Source organism: Lemur catta, chromosome 14 (genome assembly GCF_020740605.2).
Source record: "Lemur catta isolate mLemCat1 chromosome 14, mLemCat1.pri, whole genome shotgun sequence".
In the NCBI taxonomy this organism is placed as follows: Eukaryota; Metazoa; Chordata; class Mammalia; order Primates; family Lemuridae; genus Lemur; species Lemur catta.
In genome coordinates, this window is record NC_059141.1 from 12,663,467 (window position 1) to 12,691,300 (window position 27,834).

The 27,834-nt window shown below is 35.4% G+C and overlaps 1 protein-coding gene across 1 annotated transcript in view; it reads right to left on the bottom strand.

Annotated features, from left to right (window-relative positions):
- Positions 1-27,834, bottom strand: part of ATRNL1 (attractin like 1) — a 541,384-nt gene that overhangs the window by 378,141 nt on the left and 135,409 nt on the right. The window contains exons 15-18 of the mRNA XM_045568085.1: positions 23,910-24,091; positions 17,701-17,914; positions 15,900-16,088; positions 8,692-8,910 (exon numbers count right to left, since the gene is read on the bottom strand). Of these exons, the coding sequence (XP_045424041.1) occupies positions 8,692-8,910; positions 15,900-16,088; positions 17,701-17,914; positions 23,910-24,091 (804 nt within the window). The remainder of the gene's footprint in view (positions 1-8,691; positions 8,911-15,899; positions 16,089-17,700; positions 17,915-23,909; positions 24,092-27,834) is intronic.

The window sequence follows — 27,834 nt, forward strand, 5'->3', positions numbered from 1 at the left end:
TATATTACCTCATGCAGAAAGTACCCCTGGACTCATGGTTTCTACAGTGGAAAAAGTAAGCTGGAGGAAGACATTTAACTTTCCTACTATCCTGGGTCCCTCCCTCCACAGGAGACTTGCTTTTGTATCAGCCCAAAGGGAGCACTGCAAGTACAATTGTAGTGAACCACCTGAGGCCAGCTAGGGACAAAAATAGGGGAAGTATTATTTAAATCGCTACAATGAAAACAATAAAACATAGATGAAAGAATTTGAAAAGGACACAAATAGATGAAAAGGTATCTCATGTCCCTGGATTAAAAGAATTAATATTGTTACAATGTCTGTACTACCCAAAGCAATCTATGGAGTAAAAATGCAATCTCTATCAAAATTCCAATTATATTCTTCACAGGAATAGAAAAAACATCCTAAAATTCATAGAGAACCCTAGAAAAACAATCCTAAAATTCATAGAGAACCATAAAAGACCCCAAATAGCCAAAGCAATCTTGAGTAAAAGAACAAAGCTGGGGTTATCACACTACCTGATTTCAAAATATACAACAAAGCTATTGTAACCAAAACAATATGGTATTGATATGAAAACAAACACACAGACCAATGGAAGACAATAGAAATCCCAGAAATAAATCCATTTATTTACAGCCTACTATTTTCAACAACAGTGTCAAGAACACACAATGGGGAAAGGACAGTCTCTTCAATAAATGGTGCTGGGGAAACTGGATACCACAAGTAAAATAATACAACTAGATGCCTATATCTCACCATGTACAAAAATCAACTGAATAAATTAAAGGTTTAAATGTAAGACTCAAACTACAAAACTAATAGAAGAGTACATAAGGGAAATGCTACACAAGCAAAGATTTTTCAGACAAGACCCAAAAAGCGCAAGTAACAAAGGCAAAATTAAACAAATGGAACTACATCAAACTAAAAAGTTTATACACAGCAAATTAAACAATTGATGGAATGAAGAGACAATCTACAGAATGAAAGAAAATATTTGCAAATTGTACATCCAACAAGGGATTAATATCCAGAAATTATAAGGAACTCAAACAACTCAATAGCAAAAAAAAAAAACTCTGATTTTTAAAAGGGAAAAAGTCCTGAATAGACATTTCTCCACGGATGAGCTACAAATGGCCAAAAGTTATACGAAAAAATTCCCAGCATCACTAACCATCAGAAAAACGCAAGTCAAAACCACAATGAGATAGCACTTCATCCCAGTTAGAAAGGCAATTATCAAAAAGATAGAAAATAACAAATCCTGGTATAGATGTGAAGAAAGGGGAATACTTATACCCTGTTGTTTAAAATGTAAATTAGTGCATCCATTGAGAAAAACAGTATGGAGGTTTCTCAAAAAATCTATAATATTTACTGTGGCAGTATTCACAATAATCAAGATATGGAATCAACCTAAATTTTGCTTATCAGTGGATAATTGGAAAAGAAGACATGGTGTATATACACAATGGAATGCTATTCAGCCATAATAAAAAAAAAAATCTTGTAATCTGGACAACATGGATGAGCCTAGAAGATATTATGTTAAGTGAAATAATCCAGGCACAGAAAGACATACTACATGATCTCACTCATATGTGGAATCTAAAATAATTGATTTCATAGAAGTTGAGAGTAGAATAGAGGTTACCAAAACCTGAGGAGAATAGGAAGAGGGGGAAATAGGTAGAGATCAGTCAATGTTACAGTTAGATAGAAGGAATAAGTTCTGCTACTCTTTTGCATAGTATGATGAGTACAGCTAATAAAGAATGCATTGTATATTTCAAATAACTAGAAGAGAGGATTTTGAATGTTTTCACCACAAAGAAATGATAAATGATTAAGGTGATGGTTATGTTAATTACCACAATTTGGTCATTACACAATGTATATGTGTACCAACACATCACATTACCTCATAAAAATGTACAATTACGTATCAATTTAAGATAAGAATGATTATAATTTTACATTAAATGTATTAATATCTGCATGGAAAAGTTAATGATGGGTATCTTAGTCTAATAAGATTTTTCTACATCATCAATATTCTAAAATAAATTCATATTACTTTTATAATAAGAAACAATAATTAACTTTTATAATAAGACCCTTAATTTTTAACATTATGCTTAAAATGTTAAGTTACAGTGTCGCAGAAAATTTACTATGTGACACCACTAATGAATTCACTCAGGTAAAAATAAAATGTATTCTGTGCCCACTACTATAAAGAATTACCTAAAGATTTAAAATAAGAAATGGGTTACTATAAGTAATTTATGAAATTTCTGGCCACATGGAAGAATCATCAGAAAAAAATGCTTTACTATCTGAATGACATAGTTAAATTTAGTGCTTGTGTCTAACATCTTCTTTACAGATTAACACTGAAGTAATAAGGAAATTTGACAGCAACAATAGGCATTTAGATGTGGTGACAGCTACATAAACAAAACTAGAAAGTAGTAACCTACAATACCTCTTGAAATTAAAAGATGACCCCTGACAAAACACCACTGAACCCTCCCATCCTAAATTAGAAAAATTCTAACAATAAGGTTTGGCCATGGGGCAGTCAAGTACATCACTGATACACCTCCACACAGCAACTAGAAAGAATGATGCAAGGAAGACCAATGTAGTGGATACATAGAAAGCTGGTGTAATTTAGACTTAACTGCAGGGAAAATATCCAACAAAATAAAAGACTGGTCATTGCCAGTCACTGCCATAGTATGGCAGCAATGGCAAAGGAGAAAGCATGTTACAGAAAGGGTGACCCAGGCATAATGACTGTAGCAAATGCAGACAAGAAAAAGATACACTAGTAATCCTATGATTACGTTTTATTCCCTATTACCATCAAACTGTTGGATCAATAAGTAATGTAAGCTTGCATGTAATAGTTCTTCCAAGACACATTGTTACCTGAAAGGTTCTAAACATCACCATTGCTGTGGATACGAATAAAACTAAAGAGAAGCCATCCATTCTATTTTATCTAAATTTTAAATCCAGTCCAAATGTCTCTTCATTTATGAATACACAAACAGAAAAAATCAAAATAAAGCATAATGACAAATTCAGCATCTGACATGCAAATAAAGTACATACTTTTGAAAAATACGTGCTCCCTAACAGATGTGCAACATTTAAAATATCTTCTTGATATTTTTAATAAATTTAAAACATACATACACAGAAATTCAAGGCAAATATTGTCCAAAAACATTTTTCAATACATAGCCAACTTTAAAAGAAAAGGATTCTATTAGATGCTAGAAATGAAGCAAAGATTCAAAACAAGAAAGGTAAAGCTAAGGTTGAGTTAGTGACAAAATTTCTCTACACATGGGACAGTCAAAAGCTAGATGGCATCGGTTCCAAAATCCAGCAGGGCAAGAAGTTATGATTGCGGGCATCCTCAAGGAAGGGAAACAAACGTAACCATGTTCACAAAGTGAAGTCTCAACTTTAGCCCCCATCTGTGAAAAGATACTAAAACACATCACAAGACCCACAAAAAGCAGAAAATAACTTTAAGTCAACTGGGGTATGTATATGAAAGAAAAAAGTCACTGGTGAGAACTTAAAGTCTGCAGCTGGGTAGATGTATTCATTTGAAATTTACATTATCCATATAGTAAAAAAAAAAAAAAAGCCCCAAGAAGAATTAAAATTACAAATAATCACTCCTGGAATAGAACATATAAAAAAAGAATACTGGAATTCAGCAAAGTGACAGGAAACACCTAAGGTGAAAAAGGAGAGGGAAGTGAGGCAGTCGGCTTGGCCAGGATCAGCTGGGAGCCTGGAGAGGGTCCCCAGAGTGAGGCAGGGTAAGTGAGAAATCTAGAGCAGTGCACATTCCCACCAAGGACTCCAGCAATCCTAGCCACCGGAGAGCCCCTCAACCCATGTGGGCCCAGCATAGACACCTGCCTAGAGACCCCATCAAGGCATTGCTCCAGAGAGGGAGCTCACACCAGGTCAGACACACACTTCCAGAGTACGTGTAAGCTGCCCTAGGACAACACCATTTTCAGAGCCCAACCTCCACCAGACTGCATCCTGCCCTTAGGCACAACACTCTAGCATCTCCACATCTCAGGAGCCCCCACTGATATCCTCCCACAAACTCCCAGAGAGCTGCGGCAGCACAACAGTGGCTGGACCCAACGGTGTAAAAGGGTCTGTAGCACTGCAGGCCACACAGAGTACTGCAGTGCAGGACAGGAGGAGGCTGCCTTTGGGACAGAAGGAACCCAAAGTGTGTGCTCCTCAGAGCCTGAGAGCGGCCTGCCTAGGGCTTCTTATAGCAACAATGCCTCCACCAGCAGCAAGGTTTCTGTTCTGTAGCACACACCCTAAGGACAGGCTCTTCCCACATACTGCTGTGGCCACTACTGTGGCTGAGCGCCAAAGCATGTGCTCCCCAAATCCTGAGAGCTGGCTGCCTGGGGCTGCTGATAGCATCCCAGCCCCAAATAGCAGCATGGTCTCTGTTCTCTAGTCCTGAGGACAGACTCTTCCCACATACTGCTGCAGCCACGGCTACCTTCAGAAGACAAAGCGTGTGCTTTCCCTAAAGCCTGAGAGCTACCTGACTGGGGCTGTGGACAGAAAACACACCCACGCCAGCAGCAAGGCCTTTGTGCTATAGCATTCACCCTGAGGTTTGGCTTTTCCAACACACCACTGCAGCCACCGCTGCCACTAGAAACAGAAGCACAACCTAGCCAGAGTCTGAGAGCTGCCTGCCTAGGGCTGCTGCTTGCTGGCAAGGGCCAAAGTGCACACTCCCCAGAACCCGAAAGCTGCTCGCCCACCTGGGGCCACTCTCACTGACAGCAACCCTGCCCTCCCAGCAGCAGAGCCACTACACATTTGTGCAAACCCTAAGGAGACCCTCTCTGAACTCACTGCCTTGGGTCACAAAGTCCTGCCTATTAGAGTCTGCACCTCTGTGCATCACCCAGGAGACTGAGGTAAGGCCACCCAGGAACCACCCATGCAGCGTCTGAACATGCCACCCAGGTGCATGTGGAGCACCCCTTCCAGTCCACCCCCACTAGTATCTGTGCAACCACTGGGAACTTGAAGATGGATACACAGCCTGACACCAACACAAGATGGATTAAAGACTTAATCTAATGTTCGATAGCGGAGTAGAGTGACTTTAGTTAACAACAATGTATTGTATATTTCAAAATAGATAGAAGAGGGGACTTGAAATGTTCCCAACACATAGAAATCATAAATACGAAAGGTGATGGATACCCAAATACCTGACTTGATCATTACACATTCTATTAATGTAACAAAATATCACATGGACCCCATAAATATGTACAAATATTATGTATCAATGAAAACAGATAACCAGATTCAACACACCTTAATTAATAAAAATTCCCCTGGAAAATACAATCATGAAGTAGAAGATTGCAAAACAGCTTTCTAAAGAGAATTAAATATAATCAAATCAGCATTTGGGTGCTTAAAAAAACCACCTTAAATCAGAAATTTAAATATTAAGACTAGAAATGGAAACAAAAAAGGAAGAAATGAAAAGAGAATTGACTAAACTCAGGAAAGAAATGAAAAAAAAGAGTTTGCATACATATGTTAAAACAACTACAGTAATGAATGTTTTTGAAGAAGATACGTTTAAGCTATGCAAATGTCCTGTTTCTCCTCAAAAATTCACCCACTAGTTTAGCATTCTTAAAAGAATTATTACTATAGCAATTATTACTGTACTGTTCTAATGAAGATTTTTTTCCCCATATTCCCTTTACATTTCTTATTTGGAATTTTTCGATAAGGAAGATTCATACATTCTCACCCATTTATTATTTACTTAATCATTTAATCAGTATAGAAGCAGATGTGTCTTTCTTCTTTGGGTTATAATCAATACAATCATTATTTATTTTGTTGCCTAGATTTGATTCATTGAGGGCACTTTCAGTTTTGGCTCTATGTCTCTTTGGAACCACTTCATCCTTCTCTCTCTCTCTCTCCTTCTTTATTTTCTTTAAACACCTCTTATTTTCTGGCACTACAAAACACTTCAGACTCATCTTATATCCTCCCTGGCCTTCCTAGAAGTCCGTCATTTCTTCAGAGAGACTGAGTTCCTTTCATTGGAGAATAGTATTTAGAAACCAAGATCTATCTGTGCATCGGATGTGTTCATTGCTATTGGGATGCCATGGCTTCTAGGCCTCCTTGGCAGAGCTAGGAAATACAATATGTGTGTATATTAACCCATGTATACATGTACCTGTATTTACTTCTGTGTATATATACAGTCATTCCTCTGTATCCACAGGGGATTGGTTCCAGGAGCCCCCATGGATATCAGAATCTAAGGATACTCAAGTCCTGAAGTCCTTGTATCTGCAGAACCTCCAGATACAAAAGAGTTGGCCCTCCATATCCATGTGTTTCACATCCCTCGAATACTGTATTTTCAATCCGTGTTTGGTTGAATCTGCAGATGCAGAACCCTGGAAAGGGAGGGCTAACTGTATTAAAATAAAAATAAATTCATGCTATTATCTCAGATTCTTACTCAGCCCCACAAGGTTCATTGTAGCCTTCACCCCTTGTTTATTTGTAACTTCTTTCTCTGACAATGGGAAACATGGCTCCCATTAAATACAACTTACTTACTTATTTGTTTAGATCTAGTATACATATAAAATATTGTTAGAATTATGAAAATGTACCCAGAAAATTTTACCAACCAGAATAAGCTGCTTATTTACAAGTTTTTTTTTTTTTCTTTAGCCTTAGAGATTCCAGTCAAAACACTGTTTTCCAAAGCTACTTAGGTCAGGTTCCTCTTTTTTTATTTTTCTTTTAATCTATTTCTTTATTTATTTAGGTGAGATTATGGCATTTGTAATACAGTTAGATTCATTTGTTACATTTTGCATTTCATCCTGGGATTCCCCCAACATCCTGGTTGACTGGTTTTTAAATTTTTAAAACAGTAAAGTTCATTCTTTGTAATACATAGTGTAGATTTTGACAAATGCATAGTTATGTATCAACTAACTCAGTACCATACAGACAGTTGCATACTCCAAAAATTCCATTGTGATGCCACCTTGAACTCAATCTGTACCCCTGTTTTTGGCAAATAACTGATTTTTTTCCATCCTCATAGTTTTGTCTGTTTCAGATTGTCTTGTGCATGAAATAACACAACATTTAGCCTTCGGTTCTGGCTCTTCCACTACGCAAAGTGCATTTAAGATTCAGGCATCTTGTTGCATGAATTAATAGTTTGTTCCTTTTTATTGATTTTCATATATTTGATAGTTTAGTAGCAGGTATTGTTGCACCTGTGCCACATTACCTCAGTTCATCTGGTTTCCATGCTGCACATTGTCAACATCTCATCTAAAGTATGTTCTGCAGTATCTCTCTACTTTTCTGCCTTGGGGTTTTCACTGGTGCCAGGGAAAACTATTGATCAGACTTGCTGGTACAGATCATAAGCACAAGGAAATTCACACCCCCAAGGGCATCACTCAACCAATGGGAAATGAGAGTTAGTGGATAAATGCCCCATCCTCCTAGTCCCTCAGTGGGATAACCCTAAGGAACATTCTACATGGTTCTTCATAGGTTCCAAGTGAGTCTGAATCCAAATTTCCCAGTATGATAACTAGCTTAATAATCCACATATTATTGATTTTTCTCTTTGAAACTCTTTTGATTCCCTCATTTATGCCTCCTAGAATCACCTCTCAAATAAACTATTAATATCTTACCCAAATCCTTGTGTCAGGCTGTTACTTCTTCTAGAACACTCTTTACCAGATATCTCCATGATTCATTTCCTCATCTATGTCAGGTGTTTATTAATTGTTACATATTTTAAATAGCAAGCAGTCATATCCCTCTTTCTTCCTTTATTTATTTAATAGCACTTATCACCATCTAACCTCACATATGTGTGTAACTAATTTATTAATTTCAATTAGAATATAAGCTCCATGAATGAAGTAATTTTAGTCTAATTTGTTAATCATGTGTCTCTAGCACCCAAAACACTCCTTGGTACATACTAGGCACTAAAAGAAAACATTTGAATAAATTAATTTTTCAAGAAGGTTGATTTTATTCAGAAGTACAAACTTCCTATGAAGAAAATCCCTGAAAAATTAAATGATATTCAAAATTGAATGATAATGAATATCAATGGCAGCTTCAAAATGAAGCCAGATGAATCCATCGTAGATGTCATATAGAACATCCCCATACTTAGCATGAAGTTTGACTGGATACTATGAATTAGTTGAGAATTCTGAGATATTATAATTTTATGAATAATAAAAAATTATGGTCTTTGCTACAGGGTAGAAAATTGGTATGGAGCCAAAATTTTTTCCTCTTAACAGTACACAGGAAACCAACTCTAATCATTATATTTCATGAATGTGCTTACCCTATTTAATGATTCTAAACAGAATACCACTTGTACAACAGAAATGGATACAGTCTTGAGAAGAATAGTTTTTATCTTTGACATGTGAGTATCATTTTCACTGTTTTTCTTTTCTAAGTCTTTATTATAATAAAGTAAAAATCATTCTTGGTTCACTGAAGCAAAAACTGAAATTGTTTTCATCACATTTTTATTACCTGGACACTGGATAAAGGACCACTCATAGCTCTTTTCTTTGGGGCAAAGATTGGTGTCAAGAACCATTTCATTGTTGTGCATTCCAACAAGCTTCATTGGTCCCCGTGAAGATCCTTCAATACAGTGTCCTCTTCCAGTATTACTAGGATCATTGCACCAGCCACATCCAGGCTGTTCTAAACACTGTCCACAGGTTCTCAGTCCAGAACAATTTTGAGCTGCATAAAGGAACAACAAATACATTATATGATCTTATACCCAAACAGAATTGTAGGCTAATGGAAAAATAAATATGATCATGAAAAAAAACAGTAAAAGGTCATCTATAGTTAATGTAAACATTTTTGCAATTAACATCTAAGAGACAGCAGTTACTTAAAGCAAATCAAACATACATTATGAATAAACAGGAGATAAATGAATTGACTTAGCAGTGAAAAAAGATGTGGTAACCATGACACGAAGAAAAACGAAGTTAGTACTTAAATACTCCTGAGAATTTTGCCAGTACTTCTGGGGAGCTTATCCAGGGACCTACAAACCACCTTTATCATAGTTTGTGATGCAGAACCATGTTAGCCATTCTTTTTATGCCTAGTGAGGGCCATCAATGAAAAACTCTGTGCTCTGCACATGGACATCCAGTGTAAGTGATACCTGCCCATTCTCTGAGATGCTGGGCTGCATTTGGACTGCCTGTCATGGACAATGCACTTCCCGAGGGCCCAAGATACTGGTATTTGGCTATTATATGAGGAGTAAACTCAATTTCATCCAAAGAGCCAAGCCGAGTGGGAACATGAAAACCTGATACTCTGCTTCAGGCAGACACTAGCAGCTATTTTCAGGGCTTTAAAATATTGCTCCAAGACTCACTTGCTGAAGCTCAACCTTTTTTTCTTTCCTTTTTTCTTTTTTTTTTTGATTGAGCTGTAACCTATGAGACTCAACAAAGCCTATGAATACTGTGATGTCAGCCAAGGATGAACAGATATTATAATATTACAGCCAGACGTCATATCCATAGCCATTGCTTTATGATGTTTTAAATTTTTAATTCACAATCAGATCATCCTACATTGGGCTGAGACTTTCCATAATTACTTTTACTGATGTTTTGCTAAGAATAGCACACTCTGTCTTGGGAATTGTTTATTCATAGAAGATACAGACATGCAAGGCACCACAGAGGACGTCTTCTAGTCACATGATTTAAAAAAAAACAAAGGTAAAAAATGGTAGATTTCTGGCAGACTCAATTTCATTGTGCAGTGTTAATAACTTAGCTCCCACTCAGTGTTTTCATACTACTAGAACCAGAAATGTTCCTTAGAATACTGCAAACAAAAATGGCATAAATAATTCATTGACATGGACTAGTTTTCCTTTGGAAATTTACATTTTTTAACAGTACACAGTGGTAAATAACACTTCATTTAAAAGATCCTTGGATAACTGAATATGTCCTACATTACCATAACCCTCCTTAGTTTTCTTGGTTTGAAATATTTCTCACCTATCTATGATTGTAGTTAACCCACAGTATTTTTGACTAGATTATTCTAATTGTCTTCAAAACTATATGGGGCCACTATTAAATAAGGTAATGGTGGCTTTTCTTTTGCTCAAGAGTAGAAAACAACATGCATTGCTGAAATAGTAACAGACAATTCATTCTTTAGTAATTAATAGTGACTCAAAAACTGATAGATTCTAATTTTTCTTCTTTTTCTTACAGAAAACTGTATTACAGGAAAGCTTATATAGGTTGTACTATCGTTCCTAATGTTCTGAATGGTATAGAGACTATGTATAAACTATAGGTAATTATAATAATTCTTTTTATTTTATTTTATTTATTTTTGGCTTTTAGAAAGATCAAGTTGTAGAACATTCAATATAGTTTTTGAAATGTGTATGAATTTAAAAAAATCAATCTGTAAGAAACAGTCATCAAATTTTCAAAATTATTGGCTTCCTTCATTGCCAAGAAAAGAACAGTGTTTACATTGAGTATATAAATAAACCTATAAAATAATGAAATAAATACAGATTTGTGAGATGCCATATTCTCAAGTTTCTTATTTTTCCATTTTTATTATATCAACTGCATTTTCATTTGAACCTTTTTATATTAAGAACTAAATCTTCTATTATTGCTTTAAATAATGCCCTTGGAATTCATTTTCACAAATAGGATATCTAACTACTTAAAATATATCAATTATTAATAATGCCAGTTATTAACAAAGCTTTCTTGGAAACCATTAGGCAAAATTGTCTTAAAATATATTTCTTCTCTTCAATTTGTGAATTTTAAACATTGATATCATAACATTATAACCGGAAAATACTGGAGAATATTGCAAAATCCATATTTGTTTCTCATTTCCAAAGAAAAGTTTCCCTTAATTTCTATTTGTCAGTAAACCTCAAATGATCATTGATACAATGTTCAAAAGGCAACATAAAACTTAGGCCTTTTCTAATACAAAGTTTTTTGATAATTACAAAATGTCTTTTAGTTATCAATAAAACTACAAGATGTTTTTAAAGACTACTGTCAAATGTTAAACGAATAACTAGACATATAGTAGCAACTGACAATGTAAATCTATTACATATAATTAATCCAAAAAAGATATAAATTTAAAGGCAAACAGCATGGCAAAACCTTTGCCAAGAAGCTGACACCTTTGAAAGATTAACACTTAGCTACTTTTAACATTTAGATTTGAGCAAGAATGTCATCTTCACCCCTAGTCCCTGTTTTATTTCCTGGCATTTCTTCACCACTCAATAAATGTTTGCTGGTTAAAAACATGGAAAAAAACTAAACATAATGGAGAAGGAGTTTGTGTCTCACAAACAGTGGATCACTGTCAGGTACCTACTAGTTCCAAAAATAACAAGGTCTTCTTGAGGCAATGTACTATGCTCTTCTTCCCCACAATGATGCACAGGGTATATAATAAAAAAGCTGTGGAACTACAATAACTGTTATAATAGTGTTGGACATCATCAACACAAATGATCTATATATAGCCACAGGAAAGGCAAGTATGACAACAGACAGAACAGAAAAAGAAAAGACCTATGGAAAAGAAAAAATTGCAAAGTAGACTATCTGTCCAAGGGAAAATTATAGAAGTAGACCGTAAAGCCTCTACAACAATCAAGAAAACAAAAGAAGCCAAAGATCAAAAACAAGAGACACAAAAGCAGAACTGAAGAACTGATCTATGCATGCCTCATCGACAAACCCACCAGTGGTATTTAGTTATCATTACTTGATTTCTCAGTGGTAAAAATGCAATTCATACCTGCGTTTAAATAGCTATTTATGTTTCATTTATCTTCTCAACAAATTCAGTTACAACTTTTATAGTGTAATTACACTGTTCTCAAAACACTCACTTCAAATAAATAAAAAGCCCAAATTAAAGGATCATAAAAAGGAAAAGTATCTGAATATTAGCAAACAACAACAAGGAAAGTACAAGTGAAGTTAAGAGATACTGAGACATAAACATTCGAGTGCAGATGTCTTTTTTATAGAATGTCTTTTGTTCTTTTGGGTAGGTGCCCAGTAATGGGATTGCTGGATCAAATGGTAGATCTACTTGTATCTGTTTAAGGTATCTCCATATCGTTTTCCACAGAGGTTGCACTAGTTTGCATATATCTAGAAATTCCAACAATCATTTTAAGATTAAAAAAAAGAGTAAAGAGAAGAGAGCATATTTTATAAGACATTAAAGAACATTTTTAGCAGGTAGAGAAACAAACTACTGTTCAGAGCCAATGAGAATCCTGTTCTGCAATGAAGAAATCTAAAACACTTTTCATTTTAGAAATCTGTATCAATAACTGAAAACTGAATTTAAAACGAATTGTAAAATGTTATAATGTCAACAATAAAGAGAAAAATCTAAAAAGCTCTCAAAGTAAGGGAAACAAAAATGTCCCACAAAGAAATGAAAATTAGATTGGCATTAGAATTCTCATCCACAACAATGCAGGGTAAAGAAGTTCCAAGGAAAAAATTATTTGGAACTCCACACTCAGCCATTCATTCAAGTGAAAATGAAAAATAAACTTTTAGACATTCAAAGACTCAAAAGTTTACAAGCCACAAATTTATTTGGAAACAATCACTAAAGATTATTCCCCAATGGTTAAGATCGTAAAATTTATGCTATGTGTAGTTTACCACAATTTAAAAAGAGGGAAAAAAAACAATGAGAAGGAAGCAATTAGACATAAGAAAGATCTGTGAGCAGAGATGACAACTTAGATTTAATTGTAAATAATTTTTAGAACATTCTTAAGAGTATAAGGGCTTGGAGACTTTCAGAAATTCCTTTTTCACTACTTTTTAGCCTTTTTATTGTGAAGTATAGCACACATACAGAGAATTACACAAAGAAAAATATGAGATTAATAAATTATTGTAAATAAACACTCTTACTTATATACAGCTGAGAAGTGAAGCATTGCCCCCCAGTACTGTTTCCTAACCAGTACCCCTGAACTTCCCATCAGTATCCACTATCTGATATTTATGAGAATAACTTTCTGCCATAACTCTATAGCTTTACCACCTAAATATGCATTCCTAAACAATATAGTGTAGTTTTGCCTATTTTCAAACTTTATCTAAGTGGAGCCAAACAGTATGTAACCTTTTGTGTCTGGCTTCTTTCACTGAACATTGTTTGTGTAGAGACAAACATGACTATTGAGGCAGGAGAGGCTGAGCACTGTCTCAACTCCACACAAGTCTCTACCTCTGGTAATCAATTCTCCTTGGCAGCTGGCTCACAGTTATAAAATGTTTGCTGTGCTAACAAGACCACTTATGCCCGCAACCACCCATTGCAGCACACTTGGTCAGGTACACTCCCATTCCTTATCCCTAAAAAGGGACAGCAACCGGGATCTCAATCCATAATATATCCAGCCATGCCCATGCCAGGCATACATCTCCACTTGTTGCCAAGAGCCTAGAGGAACAAATACACACAATAGCTACAGGTGGAACTTCTAGCCACATTGTCTCAGCTCTTCAAACAACAGTGGTGCCCACTATGGACCAAATATGTGTTTGACTGGATTCCTAGGGGTGGGAGACATCCTCCCTAGGAATGATGAAATGCCTGGAAAAGCCAGTGAGTCTCCACCTACATTGCCTTAAGAAACTGGTTACCTCTAAATGGGAAGGCCACTCATCTGAGCAAGAAGGAATAATAGCAACTGGGTGACCACATTGTCTGAGGGCCACTGGATCCCAGGAGCAAGCAGGACACTTATAGGCCTCAAAACAATAGATTCACCACCAGAAGAGATCTCAGAATTATGAAGTTACTGATTGCTAACTGGAACAGCTTGCCTCTCAGAGGAAAAACAAGAAAGCTAAAGAGAAGGAGGGAAGGAGGGGTGGATGGGCAGATAACACACATTGCTGCTGGAATACTTATTTGTACTTCATCACAGTCATGTTGCCAAGGGCTGCTTCGATAGAGGGAATGCAAGAAAGCCAATGGTCTAATAAGAAAGTCCTGAAGACCTCCCTTCATATGCTGTGGCCATTCACTCTCTCTCTCTCCCTTTCACTCTCTCTCTTTCTTTCTCGGAGAAATGAATAAACTTTTACTTACAATACATGCATGACAACAGATGCTGGACTCTAAGTGGTTGCTATTTTGTCTCCTTTGACTGAATTGTAATGGCAGTTCCTTTGGGGCCTGGCACAAACACACCGACATGTAAATCAGATTTACTCATTTCAAAACCTGCCTGTTGCAGGTTACAGTATTGGGAGAAAAAGTAAAAATAAAAAAACTAAGGACTTCTGGTCACTGTTCAACTTCCCAGATGCTCAGGTGTTGAGAAGTGAGGCATTTAAGGAGAACAAAACATCTCATTTTACCTGTTTCTGTTCAGACTTAAACAAGTGAATGGATATTTTGTTTTATTCAAATCAAGGAATCCTGGGTAGACATAAACTTGGACACCAACTTTATCTCAGATGATTCTACAGCTAACTGTGGTGGTGAAATGGTAACTTTTGAGCCCCTGAAAAGCATGTTATTCCAAAAAAACAGACATTCTGGATCAATCACAAGAGAGATAGCCCCCAATGAGTGAGACATGAATGAATGAATTTAGAAGCAGGTGGTGGGAGCAGCAGGAGTAAATAACATTGTACTCTCTTTTTCCAAATGTAAACAGACCAATTAATTCAGGTCCCTGATGAAAAGGTGTATTTTTGACAAGTCTCAGTGTTAGAGAATGGAATGTGGAAAGATAAGCCATATTCTCTGTTCACGAGAGGCTAGCTGAGACCAGTACCTTCTCCTTCTCCCAAGCAGAAGGAACTTCGATGGTCTCAACTTCCTACACAGCCACCAACTGCTATCAGTAGCATTACGCAATTCCCTGGGCAGCTACATTCTGAAGCAAGTTGTCTTTGTAAGCAAGGGCACTCTCACAACCACACAGTACACAATATCAAAGATTTAGGTGCATCTTCATCCTACAGCCCTTATAAAACATGAGACCAGCAAGCGGCAAGCTCTTTCTCCTGAAATGCAATCCATGGCAAGTCCAGTACCACCCTGCTGACATGACTTTCCAGGTGATGCCAAGACTGCATCCTACATTTGTAGCAGACATATCAACAATAAGATATTCTTGCCAAAAATGATTACTTGAATCTAATCATGAGGAAACAGGTAAATCCAAATGGAGATACTTGCAGAACAACAGGTAAATCCAAATGGAGATACTTGCAGAACAACTGGTACAGATTCTTTAAAAATATCAAAGTCATGCAAGAAAAAGACATGAGAACTATACTGCATTAAAAGACACTAAAGAGACCCAGAAAAGCAATATGTGATCCTTGAAGTGAACACTATCATGAAGTGTCCTGCTGTCTGCACATACACTCAGTGTTTGGGGAAGGGAGGGAGAGCACAAATTTGGCAATTTGTTAATATTTAGGGCAAGATACCTAGTGGAATTCAAAATGATGATATAATATAAATCAGGGGCTAATAGTACTTATGGGTTTTAAAAATGGCTATAGCGATATGGTTTTTCACTTTTAGAAACTTCCTCAAATGTTTAATTCCTTTTTCCATTACAAGAAAAGTGATGCATGTTGCTGTTAAATGAAAAGTCACTCTAGATAAATACTTACGAGAGCAGGTGGCAGTTTGCCACTCTAGACACTGTCCATATGGAAAAGAGATTATATAAGCATTAGAGTCAACACATCGTTTTGTACTGCTGCACCACATACACTCCATGCCGTTGCTTGTACAGTTGGAACACGATGTCCTTAGAGAGCATGGCTTTTTGCATGGCCTTGCATTTTGATTTGGACTAACTGGAATAAATCAACAAATATAATTATTTCATTTGTTAACTTCATTTTAACACAAGTGTATGAGTTTGTTTGTTTTGCTGTTTAGGTAATGTTTCAATTAAGCCAAGTGTGGCATTATAACATGATGAGGTAAATGAAAATAAAGATGACATGTTACAATTTTAAAAGTTAGTTATTAAATTTGAAAATTTTAAATTCCCTTGAAATTTTAATTCTTTACAAAGTATATAAAGTTGTATGATTTTAAAAATTATTAATAGTAATATAATCTGTGACCTGGTTTGTCTATCCATTAGCTGAATACTATGTACACTAGCATTGTTTACTTTACCAGCCACAATTTTTTCCACAGATCTTCCACATCTTATCAAAGTCCTATGAGTGAACGTTTCTCTGATATAAACAAGCAATATAATTTATCATAAAATATTTATAGGAAATACAATATTTATCACACCCATTACGATGGCTATTATTTAAAAATAAAAGACAATCAATGTTGAAAACGATGTGGAGAAATTGGAATCTTTGCGCATGGCTGGTAGAAATGTAAAATGGTAGAGCCTCTGAGGAAAACAGTATTGTGATTTCTCAAAAAATTAAACATAGAATTACCATATGACTTAGCAATTCCACTTCTGGCTATATAACCCAAATAAGTGAAAGCATGAATTTGAACAGGTATTTGTATATCCACATTCATAGCAGCCAAAAGACAGAAGCAACCCAAGTGTCCACTGATGGATAAATAGATAAAATATGACATAAACATACAATGGAATATTATTTAGCCTTAAAGAGGAAGGAAATTTTGACACATACTACAACATGAATAAACCTTGAATACATTACACTAAGGGAATAAGCCAGTCACAAAACGACATATACTATGATTCTACATATGATTCTACTATGTAAGGTACAAACAATAGTCAAATTCATAGAGATAGAAAGTATAACGATAGCTGCCAGGAACTGGGGGAAAGGGAATGAGGTGTTATTGTTTAATATATACAGTTTTTATTTTGCAAAATTTAGAAAGCTCTAGAGATAGATGGTGGTGATGGTTGCACAACAGTGTGAATGTACTTTATGGCACTGAACTACACACTTAACACGGTAAACTTTAAGTTATACATATTTTACCACAATAAAAAATACAAGATTCAAGGAGAAAAGAATTCAATATTCCTTTCTCACCTAACAAAAATCCATTTCAAAAGATTTTTGCAGAAATCTTTCTTTTTACATGACAAATAATAGATCTAAAAGATTAAAATCAGCCTCAATCATTAATCTTAAAGACAAATCTTTCTCTCAAACACTATTATGATAAAAGTAAAAGTTAGTAGCGAATTAAGAAAAGATTGTTGCTATACTGTAACTACAATCATATGTTCATAATCTCACTATTTCAACTAAAATAAAGATTATGTAAAACAACAAAAATTTGTTATTTTCACAAGTTAATGCTGAGTTCACTAATAGTAAGTGGGAAATGTGGATAACAATAAAATTTACATAAATATCAGGCTATACCCTAGAAAGAGGTAGTGAGAAGAGGGGTTGGAAACATATTTTTAAAGAAATGCTAATTTTCTAGACTACTTACCAACTGGTTTTTCGCAGATAAGCCCGTTTGCCATAGATGTACAAGGATTAGCTTTTAAGCCTGCCACTGTAGCCTTTTCTAGATATGCACAGAACCCAGAATCATTTGGTTCACCAGGAAGCCACTGTAGTGTTGTGTTTGTAAAAGGAGACATGTCTTCCCATCCCCAATAGGATATATTGATCTTGCGCAAGCCTACCCAAGGTGATACTTTCTGTAAACAAGCAGAAAAGGGGCATTTAAAGAAAGTTAGATGTAAAAGTATTTTATATCATATTCCTTAGCAAATAGTTCATTATCGTTAAAAGTTATATTTGAAAATACATAAAACTAACTTTCTAATGACATTTGGTATCAAGGATAATTACCAATTATAGCATGTTTTAGAGAATGATGTAGACTATAACACTATTTTTAAAACATAGGTTTAGTCTTTAGCTACATGATTAGGGGTATGTATTTAGCCTTTGTGAACCTCAGTTTTCTCTTCTGAATATCAGGATATAAATACCTACCTTATGAGGCAAGATCACTAAAAAACTTAACATATTGCTATTGCTCCTGGTGCTACTATTACTGTTACTATTATCAGTCTAATCAGTTATCAGGTTAAGAATTTAAAGATAAATTGCCATTGTCTGCACTGTGTGAAAATATAAAACAAAGTCAGCCAACAGTATATAGAGTCTGAGTGAAGACTTCACAACAGGACTTTGCAAAAGCACTGAGAGAATAACAACTGCCTCTCTTCTAGTTCATACCTCTACTGCTACATTTGGACTTCTATGCAATTTTAGAAAAATTAATGTCATAATTTCAATAACAAAGAGATCAAGAAAGCTAATAAAATCTGACTCTTGTGCCTAAAATTTAACTAACAGAGGTTGACAAATGCCACATAACTATTCTTAATGTTCTCATTAATGTTTCAAAATTAGCTTGAAATCAAAATCTATTCCATATTGATATACCTTATTTTAATCATTACTCAACTTTAATGTTACCTGATGATATCAAAAAACAGTAATATGTTCTTGATCTAAGTTAATATCTTTACAAAATTCTATTAGATTATAAACACCTCTATTTTAATGTATGTGATAATATATTTATTTTCTAAGATGCTAAGCTACCAATATTATATTACAATGCAAAATGATTTCAAAACTGCATATCATTCTTTCTTTTATGTTATGGACTGCCAAGGTAGAGAAAATTATTTCTCCATCTTAGTCTTTTACAACACAGAAATAAGATATTTACATCTAGTATTTACTCTAATAATGTTGTACAAATGTTCCCACAGAGCTTAAAAAGATAGCCATATACTTAGAAATTTCTAAAGTTTATAAATACAATGAACTTAACATAGTAAGCACTCAACAAATATTTCTTGAATAAAATTAAAATATCTTATGAATTTTCATTAAGTAGAGTACTGTACACATAGCAGGCAATTAATAAATTTTGCTAAAGAAAGTTTATTGAACTAAAGATGGTTATTTTCCACCATCCAGAAGAAAGCCTGAAACAGAGATGGTCCTTAATAATAGTGTTTCTAATTATAAAAATACACATGCTGCTTAACATTGTAACCATTATATATTACATACATTATTCTGAAAAATATTTTTATAACAACAAAGCTATAATATTTTTACAGGTCTTGATAATAACAGTAGGAAGCAATGCAACATAGGCATTTCAGGTTAACAATTGTGTTTCACATTACAGCAATTCTGCTATATTCTGGAACTATCTATAGTAAAGACAAGTCATTTAAAATGAAATATTACTCCCTAATTCATCATGATAAAAATCTGAGAGGAAGAGGAGAAAAACAGAAAAATGAAGCTGCTGATAAAACACTTAAAGTAACTATTACTCAGTAAATGACCTGGACAGGCAGTTCATTATCTTATGAAAGATAAATTACTACATTACAAAAATTTACTACAGCACTCCATAAATCATTGTAACATTTCATTAGCCATTCCGATAAGTAAATGATCATTTGACCCAAGATATCTCTTTAAAGTGCATGAATTTGTCGATTTTTATTTTCCAAAGAAGGGTTATCTTAAGTTTATACAACTGCAGTGACTCAGGATATAATTCATTTTATATAAAGATATGCTTAATGGAATGTCACCTTATAGAAGTTTCCACCTTTGAAATCTTGCTAAAGCTCAGCCTTCTGATAAAACAAAACATTCTTCATTTATAGGGTATGCTAGTCAGCAAACTATTAAGTCTAAGTTCTTAACACAACCAAAATAATTGTTAGTACAATCATTATTATTTATCTTAATAATAATGTGCAAGAAAAATGAGCAACACAAAGAATCTTGAAATATGCAACTTCTGAAATAGTACATGTCAAGTTTATATTGCAAGAATTAAAAATAGTAGGTTTTAAACAAGGAAGAAAGCAAGAGAACTCTAATGCCAAATACTAGTACTTCTAAAACTCAGGAGAATTTGGATCTGCCAATAATAAGCTCTTCATAAGTGATAGGTATTCAGTAGAACTAATTTTCACATGTTCATTGGTGAACATTTTTTGTAGTTAAAGAAATGAAGCTCCTGGCATCACAAGAATATAAGTAGATCTTATTTTATGCTGTATGTTCCATATGCTAAAAATAAACCTTACACATATACCTTGTGACATTTCTCTAAAACATTGTAAAAGTAATAGGTCTTTCCTCCATGTCATCACATATATCTTATCCTCTAGCCATCAAGCTGGTAGCTCTCATACAGACAGGTTAAGAGAAAAAAATGTAGGCATTTCTCTAGCCTCCTTGCAAGTATCTTCATGTGCTGGCCAACTCCAAGTTCATCAAAATATAGCTAGGGTACCCCTCTAGGAAACTCTCCTTAAGTCAACATTACTGGTTAGATGCCCATTTTCTATCCATATATTCCACTCTGTGAGCATCTATCACTGCAATTATCACACTTCCGTATAATTGGGTTTGTCTTTCCCTCCACTAACCTCTTTGAGAACAGTGATTATCTTTTGATCTTTGTATTCTCATAACCGGTAGGTTGCCTTGCTCAATATATCTGTATTCACATATATGTGTACACGCTCAATATATGTGTGCTAAATTAATAAATACTGGTCTATCCTTCACAGAAAAATACCTACAGTTCACAGAAAAAAATGGTTTTATAGATCAATTGTTCATACAAATTTAATTATAGTTTTTTCTTTACCCTGTCAATTAATCCCAGGCACAGAAGAAATCTGTTATAAGGTCAACAAGTACCATGTTGGGATATCCACTTCAAATTATTTGAATATTTATAAAAGCCAGAGAATATAATTAATTCATCAATTTTACTAATGGGGGAGAGGGATTTGGCTCTACAGACAGAAACTGGAATTAGAAATTAGAATTATCCATTATTGATACTCATGAGAAATTACACACTCGGCCAGGCGCGGTGGCTCATGCCTGTAATCCTAGCACTCTGGGAGGCCGAGGCAGGTGGATCGCTCAAGGTTAGGAGTTCGAGATCAGCCTGAGCAAGAGCAAGATCCCATCTCTACTAAAAAAAATAGAAAAATTATCTGGCCAACTAAAATATATATATAGAAAAAAAATTAGCCGGGCATGGTGGCGCATGTCTGTAGTCCCAGCTACTCGGGAGGCTGAGGAAGTAGGATTGCTTAAGCCCAGGAGTTTGAGGTTGCTGTGAGCTAGGCTGATGCCACAGCACTCACTCTAGCCCGGGCAACAGAGTGAGACTCTGTCTCAAAAAAAAAAAAAAAAGAAATATACACACTAATACATTACATCACAAAAATTAGGGTTGGCAATGACAATGAACTGAATGTCCATACAAAAATTTTAGCAGTGATGCCAGCAATATGGCTGACTAGAGATGCCTGACACTCATCCCTTTCACAAGAAACAACCAAGGCAACAAATAAACAGCTAAGATTTGAGTGCAGTGTCAAAGGGAGAACACTAGGTTACAGTGGGGGTTTGGAAATACTCCCATGGTGATTGGAAGTCCAAGAGGGAAAAATGGAGGCACCAGACTCTGCAGCCCCATGACTAATCTGGATCTAATCTGTCTATAGTTAGAGGGGACTCTCTGTCGTGGGGCAAAAGTAAGCAGAAGATCACCACCAGCCTTCATTGCCACCACAAACACCTACAGTCCTTACTACAGGAGAACCCCATAGTCCTCAAAAGCCCAGAGCCCAGTTTGGAGAGCTTCCAGGAATTCACACAGCTGCATTGCCCTGGATGACCCTGGATTAGAAGCACAAAGTATGCACTTCCCACACTTCACCCACACCCTATGAGCTGCTATAGAGTGCACCCTTCTCTGGGGGCCAGTAGCCACTATATCTCTCCAGCACTGGGCTCCATCTTCATTCCACCAAGCCATGATGAGTGCCTAATGCCCCAACCATAGCTGCACAGAGCCTGGGCCCAGGATTGGCTGTGACTCTGGTCCTACATAGCAGGAAATCAACCCCTGCCACCGTACTTCCAGCTGGAGGAACAGTCCGGCAGTCCTACTGAGGGTGAACCTGCTATTGAACCAGCCAACCCATTACATAGCCTCCCCTAAGCAGGAGAGATCCTAAAGCCTCCAAGCAACTGATATTTCCCCAGGCCAGTGGAGTGGGTATGTGCCAGGAGTTTGAAACCAGCCTGGGCAACATGGCAATACCCCAACTATATAAAAAAAATTAAAAAATAAAAAATTAGCCAAATGTAGTGGCATGTGCCTGTAGTTCCAGCTACTCAGGAGGCTGAGGCAGGAGAATTACTTGAGCCCAGGAGTTGGAGGCTGCAGTGAGCTATGATGATGCCATTGCACTCTAGCTGGGCAACAGAGGGAGACTTTGTCTCAAAAAAAAAAAAATCTAAAAATGGACAATGAAGGACATTATATAATAATAAAGGAATAATTCAATGACAGAATATTACAATTGTAAATATATATGCCCCTAACACTGGAGCACCCAGATGTGTAAAGCAAATATTAGTATAAAGGGAGAGATAGAGCCCGATACACTAATAGGTGGGGGTTTCAACACCACACTCTCAGAATTGGACAGAACATCTAGAAAGCAAATTAACACAGAAACACTGGACTTTAACTGAACTTTAGAAGAAATGGACCAAACAGACACTTACAGAACATTTCAACCAACAGCTACAAAATAAACATTCTTGATATCAGCCCAAAAAACATTCTCCAAAATTTTTGATATGTTAGGAGACAAAACAAGTCTCAAAAAACTATCAAAAATAGTAATGATACCAACTATGTTATCTGACCACAATGGAATAAAACTAGACATCAAAAACTAGGGAAACATTCAAAGTGATACAAATACATGAAAATGAAACAACACATTCCTTAAGTAGCAATGGGTGAAAGAAGAAATTAAGAATGAAATTTTAGGGCCGGGCGCAGTGGCTCACGTCTGTAATCCTAGCACTCTGGGAGGCCGAAGCGGGTGGATCCTTGGAGGTCAGGAGTTCGAGACCATCCTGAGCAAGAGCGAGACCTCGTCTCTACTAAAAATAGAAAGAAATTATCTGGCCAACTAAAAATATATATAGAAAAAAATTAGCCGGGCATGGTGGTGCATGCCTGTAGTCCCAGCTACTCGGGAGGCTGAGGCAGTAGGATTGCTTAAGCCCAGGAGTTTGAGGTTGCTGTGAGCTAGGCTGATGCCAGGGCACTCACTCTAGCCCGAGCAACAGAGCAAGACTCTGTCTCAAAAAAAAAAAAAAAAAGAATGAAATTTTAAAGTTTCATGAAACAAATGAAAATAGAAATACAACATACCAAAACCTAAGGGACATACCAAATGCAGTATTAAGAGGCAAGCTTATAGCAATAAATGCCTACATCAAAGAACTAAAGGGTTAGGGTTAGGGTTATATACACATGTTTCTAAGTATATTTATTTATATGAGATGACTTCTTGGTAAGGTAATGCTGTAAATTACTGGGCAAAACACAATATAGTAATTTATAAAACGTTTTTATCGAGTACACATACAGAATGAGTTCCTCTGCCAATTTGCTTTCAAAATTGGTTCCATTTTTATTTCCAAGATTAGTAAGAGTAATGTAATAAAAAATAGAAATAATTAATCATTCCTAAGAATTATGAGATTATCATAGAATATTTCCATAGTATAAATAAGTATAGACGTTACCTGTTGTGTATACTTCTGTATTTCATCCAGAACAAATTCTACTTCTTTTGAGGTTGTTAGCGAAGCAAGATTTCCACTAAGATTGTAGCAATAAAGTTTTGCATTGTCATAGCTTTCTCTACTGGAATTGATTCTAAGACAAGCATCCCCAATATGATTCCATCCTTCTCCACAAAGGTGAGCTAGTAAAAAAAAAAATTATACTCATTTTTAGATTACCAAAAAGCAAATGTACTTTCTAGTTATTTCACAACTCAAAATATAACTTCTGTATTTAAATTATTTATAAAAATAAAACATTTTAAATATTTTAAATATAATATTCCAAACAAAATTTGTCAACAGTTTGGTGGAGAATGAAAACAGAAGATCCTCATTTTTCTTTACTTATTAAATATGAGCTATGGCTCTAAGTCATCTGTTAAAATGTGTTGACTGCTAGGTTTTCTGTATAGTCAACTATATTGTCATATGGAATCTCAATAAGTAAAACCACTATTATATTGATGTCTCAAGGTCTAGTTTACAAAAGACAAGGCCACTTTAATAGAAAAACAACCAGCAAATAACAAAAGCAATTTCAAATTTATTCCTTTGAAATAACTAACCTCCAAATCTAATTTCCATAGCTCAGATATGTTGTTTTGGTATCAGTTGGCTTCTTTGATTCTTTAATTGTAAGTATAGATAGAGAAATCTCATTTCACTTATGTTTAGTAAAGAAACTATAATCTTAGCTTTGTAATGTTTATTTTTACACAACTACTCAGCTGCCTTTCTGGAGGTTAAACATACTATTTAGTAAGAGTAGTTTATGCATAGAGTGCAAATTAAACTTTAAACATTGCCTATTTTCTAAAATACAGGTTTATAAATACATTAATAAAGTTAATCTCTACTGTGTACTAATTAACAATACAATGTTTCATTAACACACTGATCTATAAACTTAGAATACATTTAGTCTCTATATGCCATCAAATATATTAGTGCCTCTTCTATATGAAAGGTCTTAAATGCATTACTGCAGCCCATATAAAATTGTTCTAAAGCAGTAGTTCTCAAGTTTTTGGTCTTTAAATCTTAAAAATTATTGAGGGCCACACAGAACTATTCTCTATGTGTGTTATATATATTGATTTGGACCATATTAAAATTAAAACTAATAATTTTAAAAATATATTCTTTAACAATTTATTTTTTTTAAACTTCAGACTGTTATGGGAGCACATTTTGGTTACATACAATGACTATGCATTGCCTAAGCCAGAACTATGTGCCCTTCCCCCCATAGTGCGCTCCACACCCATTAGTTGTGAGTTTACGCACCCCCACCACCCCCTCCCACCTAACCAGCACCCGATATATATTACTTCCATGTGAGCATCTCAGTGTTGATCAGTTAGTATCAATTTGATGGCAAGTATATGTGGTGTTTGTTTTTCCATTCTTGTGATACTTCACTTCGAAGGATAGGCTCCAGATCTATCCAGGATAATATAAGAGGTGCTAGATCACCATTGTGTTTTATGGCAGAGTAGTATTCCATGGCATACATATACCACATTTTATTAATCCACTCATATATTGATGGGCACTTGGGTTGTTTCCACATCTTAGCAATTGTGAATTGTGCTGCCATAAACATTTGAGTGCAGATGTCTGTATTATAGAATGTCTTTTTTTCCCTTTGGGTAGATGCCTAGTAGTGGGATTACTGGATCAAATAGTAGGTCTATTTTTAGTTCTTTGAGATATCTCCAAATTACTTTCTACAGGGGTTGTACTAATTTGCAGTCCCACCAGCAGTGTAAGAGTGTTCTTATCTCTTCAAATCCCTGCAAGCATTTGTTATTTTGGGACTTTTTGATAAAGCCATTATCACTGGAGTTACAGATATCTCATTGTGGTTTTGATTTGCATTCCCCTAATAATTAAAGATGTTGAGCACTTTTTTATAGGTTTGCTGGCCATTGTCCTGTCTTCTTTTGAAAAGTTTCAGTTTATATCCTTTGCCCACTTTTTGATGGGGTTCTTTGATTTTTTCTTGTTAATTTTCTTAAGTTCTATATAGATTCTTGTTATCAGCCCTTTATTTGATGTGTGGCATGCAAATATTTTCTCCCATTCTATAGGTTGTCTATACGCTCTAATGATAGTTTCCTTGGCTGTGCAGAAGCTTTTTAATTTCATCAGGTCCCATTTATTTATTTTTGTTGCTGGTTTGATTGCTTTGGGGGTCTTCTTCATAAATTCTTTCCCTAGGCCGATGTCCATAAGAGTTTTCCCAACATTGTAGAATTCTTAAGGTTTCACACCTTAGGTTTAAGTCTGTTATCCATCCTGAGTTGATTTTTGTGAGAGGTGAGAGTTAGGGATCCAGTTTCAATCTTCTGCCTGTGGCTATCCAGTTTTCCCAGCACCATTTATTGAATACAGGTTCTTTTCCCCAGTATTTATTTTTGTTTTCTTTGTCAATATTAGATGACGATATGAGGATAGTTTTATATCTACCTTCTCAGTCCTGTTACAATGGTCTATATCTCTGTTCTTGTGCCAGTACCATGCTGTTTTGGTTAGTATAGCCTTGTAATAATGCTTGAAGTCTGGTAGACTGATGCCTCCTAATTTGTTCTTTTTGCTTAAGATTGCTTTGGCTATACAAGTTCTTCTCTGGTTCCATATGAAGCATAGAATTAGGTTTTCTAGATCTGTAAAGAATGATGATGGTATTTTGATAGGGATCAAATTAATCCTGTAGATCACTTTAGGTAGTATGGACATTTTAACAATATTGATTCTGCCGTGAGCATGGTAGGGTTTTCCATCTGTTTACATCTTCTATAATTTCTTTTCTCAGTGTTTTGTAGTTCTCCCTATATAGGTCTCTCATCTCCTTTGTTAAATATATTTCTCAATATTTAATTTTCTTTGATGATATTGTGAAAGGTATTGCATCTTTGGTTTGATTTTCAGCTTGACTATTATTGGGCATATGAATGCCACTGATTTGTGTGCATTGATTTTGTACCCTGATAATTTACTAAATTCATTTATCAATTCCAGGAGTGTCTTGGTTGAATACCTGGGATTTTCTAGGTATAATATCATATTGTCAGCAAAGAGTGAGAGTTTGACTTCTGCCCCCATTTGGACAGAATTAATTCCCCTCTCTTGTCTGATTGCTCTGGCAAGGACTTCTAGCACTATGTTGAATAGAAGTGGAGATAGTGGGCAACCTTGTCTGGTTCCAGTTATAAGCAGGAATTCTTTCAATTTTTCCACATTCAGTATGATATTGGATGCGGATTTATCATATATGGCTTTAATAACTTTAAGGTATTACCCATCTATGCCTATTTTGCTAAGAGTTTTTTATCATAAAAGTGTACTGGATTTTGTCAAATGCTTTCTCTGCACCTATTGAGAGAATCATACTGTCTTTGTTCTTGCTTTTATTTATGTGGTGTATTGCACTTACAGGTTTGTGTATGTTGAACCATCCTTACATTTCTAGGATAAAGACCACCTGGATGCACCCAACACAGAAGCACCCAGATACATAAAGCAAACCCTGTGTGATCTAAATAACATGATAAACAGTAATGCCATAGTAGCTGGGGATTTTAACACCCCACTGACTAAACTGGACAGATCCTCCAAGCAGAAAATAAGCAAAGAAACAATGGACTTAAACAGAGCTCTAGAACAAATGGATCTAATAGACATCTACAGAACATTCCACCTAAATAAAGCCCAGTATACATTCTTCTCATCAGCTCATGGAACTTTCTCTAAAATTGATCACATCCTAAGCCACAAATCAGATCTCAGCAAATTTAAAAAAATAGAAATTATACCATGTATCTTCTCAGACCACAGTGGAATAAAATTAGAGATCAATTCCAACAGAAACACTCACCAT